The sequence below is a fragment of the Poecilia reticulata genome, chromosome 3 (genome assembly GCF_904066995.2).
Source record: "Poecilia reticulata chromosome 3, P_reticulata-male-v2, whole genome shotgun sequence".
In the NCBI taxonomy this organism is placed as follows: domain Eukaryota; kingdom Metazoa; phylum Chordata; class Actinopteri; order Cyprinodontiformes; family Poeciliidae; genus Poecilia; species Poecilia reticulata.
The window spans coordinates 5889728-5899369 of NC_088832.1; the positions used below are offsets into that span (position 1 = coordinate 5889728).

Here is a 9642-nt window from a genome sequence, read left to right on the forward strand (position 1 = left end):
AGAAAACAGATACCAAATACTTCAGAACGCTGTAGTTCAATTAATAGATTGTGATGTAGTGAAACGTACTCTTATAATAAATAATTTAAATCTAAATATAACTAGTGCCAAAAACTATTATGCTTGGTTGCAGGTGAGCTCAACTATTGTCATTGTTTACCATAAAGTCTCATTGGAAACCTTTCCTGTAAGGACTCCAGCTTAACCAGTAATCTGATAAAAGACACTGGACTGGTGTCCCACTATTCAATTTAGAAATTCTATATCAACTCTACCAGTTGTATTTGATTCACAAACTGCGCTCAATATTCATTGTTGCAAAACCCAGAGAGACTTTTGTAAAACTTTAAATGTAGCTTCAAACTGGAAACACTCAGAGAAAGTAGGTTTTAGAAAGTTTATTTGACAAGAGAATGATCCACTGTGGATTAATCATTGTTTCTGTATGAAAAGCTTCTTTGAAGTCACCAGATAAATAAATCAGGCTTATGTGTACATTCTAACGCTCTTCAATTCAGCCAATCAGCTCATCATGCGCCTCCGTCTCAGCCTATCGGCGCCGGTCTCCTCATCTTCTTGAATTACCCTTCATAAAGTCCGGCTTGATGTGAACAACTGCTCCTCACCCGAGTTTCCATCACCTCCACCCGGTCTCCACCGTCGCTCAGCATACCTTTAATCTTTGTATTATGGTATGTTTCTAACTGAACATGTTTCTGTATTTGGTTGCTTTATTTAAATAAAAACTGTTGATTCTGATTGCTAAACATAAACGACTGAGGTTTGCAAGACAATTTTTATTTCTTCCAGTCATTGTTAAAGTATATGAAACGTTACACATGAAATACTGAAAGGTATTATCTTTGCTTGTATTTCAAATTTTAAAACAAGGTTATCCAATTGTTAAACAATGCTGTTACAATATATTTACAACTACTTTATTGGTTCTACTTTCTCTTTAATATATTAGAGCCACAATGTTACTTTCCTGGAAACAACAGTTCTACCAAAAACTAAACAATATAAATCAACTGAACTACAACAAAAGGAACACTAAAAATTTACATAATGTTTAAAGAACACATTGTGAAAAACTAAAGGATGACGAACAAATCCAAATGTCAGCAGAACAGATTTACAAAGATGTCACCAAAAAAGAACAATGTGTGACAACTGAAATGTGTGAAAGACTGTGGAAAACAACTATTATTCTCCTTGCATTCAGTACTGACATCCAGGGCAGTGTCCAGGTCTGCCATCACAGTAGTAACGAGGTAATCTCCTCATCTTCCATTTCCAGTGAAGCCCACAGTCTTATATTGCCGGTTACAGGAAGAACACGTAACAACTGCAAAAGGAATCCGGTTTTTGCCTTGAATGACTTTGAAAATTTACCCCAGTTGATCTCACCTGTAAATGAATGATAATTTCATGTAGTTTAATCTAATTTAACATGTTTAATGTGGAAAAAAGTCAAAGGTTCTTACCATCAGCCAAGCAAAGTGAGTCCTCTTCCTGAACACTGGGTCAGACACAATGGCTTTAAAGCGCTTGCAGGTTAATGCCAAGGTGAGGTAGCTGCATCTCCTGTGCTAGTATCACCTCTTGGAGAACAGCTTCCAGTACATCCAAAGGCATCTGAAAATTACAGAAAACAGGTGCATTGCAAGACTATCACCAGAATAATGGCTATGACGCATATGATTATGAATGTATCTTTACCTGCAAAATTGGTGGCATCATTTGTACCTGCATGGTGAGAAGCATAAAACAGTAATTAACACTTTGTATCTCTCAGTGTCTTACCCTTTCCATCTCTACTGTCATAAAAAAATGATGTGCAAAAAATATATTTTCCTGTTTAAAAAAAAATCATTTCTGGTTTAAATACAAATCAAAAAAATAGTTATGTGTACATTTTAAAAATTAACCTCAATTTGTGCCTCAGTTGCTTTTGCATAGGTGTGGTCATCAGCACACAGAGTCTGTAAAAAAATAGATATTTTGAAAGTGAAAGATGAGCCCAAGTCCAAACAACATCAAAACAGTTTCAACCTTTTTAACTGTCCTATCCTGATTTTGTTTCATATTTTAACAATCAAGCATTGCATAAAACTGCATTGTGAACGGACATAATAGAAATTACATGATTCAAAACTACACACTGATGAATTTGAACTAAACCATACCTCATATTTTGCCCCCTCATGAACTTTTTTCCGCTTTCTCTCCTTTTGTAGTTCTTCTTTGGACCTTTTAAAAGGACAAATTGAAGATTTTCTTTAAAAAACTGACTTATGTGTATGATGATGTGGTATATTGCACCATTATTCTTACTTCACAGGGAAGTTTCTCAGGAGAGTGAGAGTCCACCATCTTCGTATTGTCATCATGTCATTCTGTGGACATGACAGGTTCGCATTTAATGACATCTCCAACAGAAAGCATGCAGTCTTATCTGTTTCCTTACCTCCGTGAAATCAAATGGTGCTTCCATCACAAAGTAGAGAGCATACTGTGGAGAAAAATGTGATTATGTCTATACAAACAATACAACAAAATGGTGGGAGGAAGTGGATGTTACCATCACTACAAACATTCCACAGTTGTTGGACAGTCCTTGTTTAGGCAATCCCTGTGGTGTTTGAGAGAACATTCAAGAAAAGAGGGAAAATTTAAATTACTTTAACAATCAAATTAATGTATAAGACAACAGCCTTACCCACACTATTGACTGTAAACATTGAACGGAGGAATGATTGGAAATAAGCAGTCTGGTAGCTCTAAAGAACTATAATTGTCCAACAATAACATCTCACTTATATTAATATTTTTAATTTCCATTTTTAAAATAACTATCAGTGCACATACCTTCATTTTAATTCATGTCTGCAGAAATAAATGGGTAATATTACACTGCACATTATGATCAGTAAAACCGTACTTAATAGTAGATATATCACCTAATACTGTTACTCTTACTAGTGTTTTTTGCAGTTATTTACTACTATAAATATATGAAGTAGAGGGAACTACACCCACCTATGATGGCAGCTTTTAGTTTATAAAAAGTGTTAGACTTTCCAGAAATGTTGGCGTGCAAAAACATATTTCAAAAAGGATTAACCTTTTTCTAGTCTTTTTTATGAAAAAAAAAACCAACTACAAAACTGTTAAGAAGGTAAATAAATAAATGATAGTGTAAGTGTAGCTTTACATACCGTTATGTTGAACCGTAGCAGTTCTTGTTATGTGATTCTGTACCTTGAACGACTCATCGGCTTTGTATGAGCAAAGAGGACAGAAATATCCGTCATTCGTGCAATACGGAATAATCTTCTCTCCGTTACGAATGTTACAAATAGAAACGTGGATCTGTTAAATAAAAAAAAAAAAAGTTTGAGCATAAAATACACTTATCAATTATACATTTTATTTACTTTTCTATTTTTATCTAATGGTGCCCTGCAGGGAAATAATTAGCTATGCTACATGCTAAATTTAACCTTACCTTCTATGAATTACGCATTTCAATAGTCTACAGCTGTTTATTATATGCTCAACGTCATCTAGAAAAGCGTATTGATTTACTATGTGATAAAAATTTTAAAGAAGGTAAAAATACCTTTTGCTGACTTTGCGCCTTTTCCATTTTGGATCGTGTGCCGAACACATGAACCCTCTCAAAATTCTTTCAATCGGCATCTCAAACCCGCTTCTTTAAGGTATTTATACTAGAAATTAGGAAAATAGCGCCCCCTTCACTTCCGGAGTGCAATGGTCCCATTTCCATATAAGGTATGAGGCTGACAGTGGTCCGTCCCCGCCCCTTTCTGCATGCTGCAGCGAGGACCTTCTCGTCCGTTTTGCAGTTACCGCGCAGCACCCTGTGACCATTTTTAAAGTGAAATCAACTAACAAAAAGTGTTACTAGGCTACCAGATGTCTCTTTTTGACAGGGTTTACAGGAGCGAATAGGCTGTTTTGACATCCGTCATGGTGGACAAGGCACTGAAGAGAGTGGGGTCACATGCAAAAAGGTCAATGTGGATAAACTAGTCATCCAGTTAACTTTCATGGCAATAGAAATAACAGATATGTATTGACTCACAGATCGTTCGATACTCGTTTTACTCACTGTATATATTTAGCAGTCCAGTCGTCAGTGAAACCATACATGAGGACTTTTAACTGCTGGTGTACAGCATTTAAAAGTTGCTTCAGCTCACTCACTTCAGATAAGTTGCTTTAGATAGACAGATAGAGCTGATTTCAAAAGTCAGGGACGAAATATTTCAATGCATTTTTCTACAACTCGAGATGAGCCCTTGGCAGAGTTAATAATGAAACATATTGTATAAATAAATAAATATAAAAATGAAAGAATTTCTTTGTAAGTGAGGTCATGCTGTTGGCTTAATCTTTTCACCAGCAAAGTAGACGTCAGAAAGGTACAACCTAATGTGTTGAAGGACCTGGTGTCATTGAGAATAAAGCATTGGAGTGGAACGATGGAGGCCGTCTCTCTGAGAGCGAGAGCTTGGTCAAACTGGATATCCAACAGGAAAACGATCCCAAACGCGGCAGAAAATTAAAAAACAACAACAAAAAAACAGAATGAAGATGTTACAAATTAGAAGTCAAAGTCCATGCCTCTACTATATTTAATTAAGAGTTGTACACACTTGGAGTACAACTGGAAAAAACTGTTAGTATAGAAGTGTAGGCCAAAGTTTCCCTACAGTAAAGTTAAATTCTAAAGTCTTTCACAGCCTGTTGACTCATGTACTGTACATAGATCTTAACACAACTTTTTTTTCCATTTTGGCTTCATTTTGTTTAAGAAAATAATGACAAAGTGTGAAAAGCATGGTTTTTGTGCACTTACCACCAAGTGTAATTGAGATCTCTTCAGACCAAATCTACTTTGTCCCAATATGTATAACTTTAGAATTGAAAGAGATTGTACTTTCTTTTTTTACCACTTTCACACACAGTTAACACCTTCAGGAGTGTAACCCTTGGGATGAGTTAAAGGATGAGTTAGGCTCTGCCAGGGAACAGAGAACTCTATCAAGCAGGGAAACTGGAAAGAGAGATGGCTGGTGAGCCATTTGAGATTAATGTTGAGAAATAATAAAGCAACTGTCATTTTCTATCTGAGAAACATTTTATAGATATAAATGTAAGGACCGTTAGGAGATTTTGTAGAGCATCATACCCTGTCACATCTTTAAAGGATATGTTTCACTTTTGATGCCGTCTTATTCTGAATAGAGCACATGTACAGGGATCAAGGATGTGGAATTCACAGTATTCTGCTGTTTAAAGGCAAGAAATGCTAATGTTTCTTTGCCGTTGATATGTCATTTTGTCTTAATTCGTATTTAGACAAAACTGCTGAAGAATTACATTGTAATGCTAGAGAGCAGGATTTAATTTGATCCTGCCAGAACAGGATCTGGGAGCTCTTATTTTGACAGGGTGTGTTCCAGTAACTGTTTGGATCTAGTGAGTCATAAACATAAAACTGTAACAGACTGAATGATCTGTTCTTGGTTTGTATGCGTTTTGGTACCGAGTCATCACACATTTTGATGTGTAATGATGGCACTTGGCTAAATGTGATGTTTACTGGTTTTCTCAATGGTTGACTGTGTGGTGTCTTCTATCACTTTGTATCTTTGTGTTTCCATAATGTAGCGGACTTTGAACTGCCTTGTTGCTGAAATGTGCGTTCCAACTAAACTTGATTGTCTTGATTGATTCAATCCTGATACACGTGAGAGGGTCATCATTCCATGGCAACAGTCTGTAGCAAGCAATGCAGAGTGAGAAAAAAAAGAAGATAGTTTGAGTTGTCTCACAGTATCGAGTTATTATTCGCTGTGGCATTGTCTAAAAATAAACCTTCATCTCCAGGTCATTATAACGAGTCAACTGTGCAGGCGACTATGGATGGCAAGCAAAAGAGCCGTCTTCTTACCCTCCAGCGTTTTGCGCATGCGCAATATTTCCAGATGGAAATAACAACATGGAACATGTCTGTAGTGGTGTCAAGTACAGCACTCTTGCCCCCACACATAATAAATATCTATAACCATGACAGCTTTAGTGTCATATTTATCGCAAAATTATGCAAAAGCATTGTTCTGTATGGCATATGTTGCCTTCCTACACCCTTCAAACAAAAGGTAGATATACAATAGGGTGACAGGGATATAGAAAAAGTGTAAGAAACAAGTCGATGAAATCATTCTGCAACCTAACTACTTGTTGTTGCTCTCAACAACTCATCTTTGCCAAACTTTGAGATGGCATTAAGCAGCTTTTTAGACCTCCGAGCATTGAAAAAGCAGAAAATGGCTCCCATAATGTGACAAGCAGCATCCGTTATTATTCTGCCAGGCATCAGTGTATTTCTTGCTATGAATGAGGAGATGTGAGGCTTATTGGGAGAACAGGAGAGCCAGAGGAGGAAGATGAGCATTCAGGGAAGAGTGTTTATCAGAGCCAGTTGTTTACACTTGACAAACTCTAATCATAATAATCATGATTATGATCTGCAAAGGGCAAGGCGAGCAGTCTGAAATGTATTTGCTGCGACCGAGCTGCGCTTTAGTCGGGATAAATCTATTTCAGGGGGTAGAAAGCCTTTCAGGAACCACAGGGATGATGGTCTTTATAACTGGATACATACAAACAAATGTGTTACCTTGTATAAGACTAACATAAATCATGAGTTTCTCTCCACTTCACTGGCATTTCCATGTTTCCCATTTTGAGGTAATGACGTAACAGCTCCCCTCTGTGTCAGCATGGAGAAGTGCATTGGCTTGCATCTGTTTCCATGGGGGCAAAATAAATAAATAAATAAATAAAAAGCAGAGGAAAAGAGGAACACTGAGCGAATGGAATGGAGTACTATGAAGCTGAGGCTTTCATTTACCACATATATAAATTTTTCATTTGAGGGATTTTTCACTCATAAAATACTAATTTGGATTAACTTGTCATCCAGGAACTACGTCTCCTCCAGTACAGCAGGAAAACAGATCTCTCCGGGTGCTTGTGAATGAAATTATATCACACTTTAATGGTAAGTGGTGGCTGAACCCTGATTTAAAATGCATGCGGTTGCAAGTCATTTCCACTTTTAATTTCCCCTTCATGTCCAAAGGCCCAAGAGAAAGGCTTGAGCTGTTTTAAAACAGCATGAAAGACTTTTATATACTTCTATATGCTGAAGACTCAAGTTTGCTTATAGTTTATGAATTTGCCGCTTCTTTACTCTCTGAATAACTTTAAGGAACGAAGATGAAGCAGGTTCTTGTTTTGATTCACTGCTAGACTAAATATTGTGAAACTGCACACTGTGAAGCTAGGCTACATAATGTGAAATTACATATTTTGAAGCTACATATTGTGAAACTAGACTTTTTTTTTGAAAGATAGTTCACATATCCTTTACGTTCCCCCCCGACATTCTCAAATTTTAGTAGATTTAATTTGGATTTTGTGTAAAAGAGTCAAGGATTATGAAGTGAAAGGAAATTATTCATGATTTTCACAAATGAAAATGTTTTGTCTTCAGACCTTATGTACTCTGACACCCCGAATTAAATGATGGTCAACAGATTTCAGAAGTTAACTAAATTTAACCATGTGCAATTTAAGATTAGTCTGAATCCAGCTGGTTTGCAAAGGCCTCTGGTTTGTTGGAGAACACATGCAATGGAGACAAAGGAACACAGCAGACATGCAACGCAGAAATATTATGCCAACTAAGACCAGTTTGACCAGGTTTTCTGGTCAAACTGCATTAGTAACTCTGAAATTTGCAAAAATTCACCACTCAGGTAGGGGAAAATACATATCTTAATATTTTCCAACCGTTTCCTGTCTGGCAGTCAGAGTTGTTGTCTGTGTGACAAACAGAAACCTAGCTAAGAAGAAAAGGTAGGTGAATGTGAAGGTGTTGACAGGACAGATATCGGTCTTGGTCTCCATAAATCTGGTCTTGGTATGTCATCCAGGATTGGACCCAGCTGCTGCTCCTGCTTCCCAAGCTGCATTTTGTTTCAAATTCTTTAGATACGAGCAACAAAATTGGTGGTTTTTCCTTGAATGACTTAGTCACATCTGTGAAAAATCTGTGACTGGACGGGGGGTCCACTGTACATGGTGCGCTGAACACAAATGCACACACTACTTTCAGGTTAACCTCATTTTGAAACACACCCGTCTTTTCCACTTCACAGTTATGTGCTACTTTGTGTTGCTTTATCACATAAATCCCCAACAAAATACCTTGATATTTGTGTCTGTAACGTGACAAAATGTGGGGAAAATGCTAAAATATTTGGCAAGGCACTGTGTCGTTACTTGAATTATCATAAGTATTCTATTTTCGAATCCAGTGGGGATTTTTCTAATGTGTGAAAGAATCAATCACACAGGAAACAACCTTGATGGAATAACAGCGAAACAAGTTAGCGGCGAACACCATTAGGTTTGGTTCTAGATGTCACCGAATCACAAACAATCCTGGAATGAACGCGTTTGATGGATATTTGGGAACAGATTTTCAGCTTAATGTCCTCCAAAGTGTAATGAGAGATCATTTAATGGGGACCTCAAGACACCAAAAAAAAAAAATTCTAATGTCTCACATATGCAAATTCATACATAAAAATAAATGAGGTAGAAAGCCCTAACCGTGTAAAAAAACAACCAAAACAACTTGCTTTCGGCCCACATAATCAACCTATCCGTCATTTTCCAAAACTCCTAATTTCTTTGGCTTCCCCTGCCCTTCCTTAACATCCATTCCCAATTTTTTTTCTTTTTTTTTTACCATTTTAATCTGGTTTCTCGAAGCCATAAAAGAATAAAAAGGAGAGAGAAAAATCTCAGGTGTAATATAAAACCAAATGCATTAGTTGACAGGGCACTGATGAATGTCACATCCATCACGCAGAGCAAAGTAGGGGGAGAATTGATCTCTTTCCATTTGGACCTATGTCTCCCCCCACCCCACACTCTCTCTCTTTTGCCGAGCTCGTCAGCATTAGGCTCCGCTGCCTTCCCCCATTACAAATGCATCAGTATGCTCCGTAATACCCGTGTCCGCTATCCCCAAACGCAGCCCCAAAGTCGGCTGAAGGTTGTCGGCCGCTCATGTAAATGAAGCTTGATTGTAATAGTTCTAAGTGGATTCCGCCCACACAATCCTGTCACATTCGCTCATAGTTATCTGTCCCCCCTCACCCCCCAATACACACACACACACACAAACACACACCCATCAGGGTTTAGGCCGTAAATAATAAAAGTTGTGTCACTTCCCAAATTACCCAAACAGCTTATCACATATTTATTGTGCTGGATCACAACTACTCCTCTGTGCTTCTAAAAGCCGCGGCGAGTCGCACGCGGGCTTTTGTTAATGAACTTGGAAGATTACCAGATCTGAAAATGAACTCGCGAGTTGTTGCCTTTTCTTTTCTCTTTCTCGCCCACTTCCTCACCGATGACTCCTGCAAGAGCGTGGAGTCGACTCGGTCTGCTGTCTGAATGGGTGGCCTTCTTCAGCACTGTCAGTAAAACAGAAGATACAATGCATAAACAATACGGATGGAG

At 37.7% G+C, this 9642-nt stretch overlaps 1 protein-coding gene across 1 annotated transcript; it reads right to left on the reverse strand.

Moving 5' to 3' along the window:
* Positions 1–1542: 1542 nt before the first annotated feature.
* Positions 1543–3863, reverse strand: LOC145551014 (uncharacterized). The gene is made up of 9 exons (XM_081604867.1): positions 3626–3863; positions 3222–3375; positions 2585–2635; positions 2471–2515; positions 2338–2399; positions 2190–2253; positions 1932–1985; positions 1723–1749; positions 1543–1638 (listed from the first exon to the last, which is right to left on the reverse strand). Exons 3-9 carry the CDS (start codon positions 2597–2599, stop codon positions 1543–1545), a joined length of 363 nt encoding a protein of 120 aa, XP_081460993.1. The 5' UTR covers positions 2600–2635; positions 3222–3375; positions 3626–3863.
* Positions 3864–9642: the final 5779 nt, after the last annotated feature.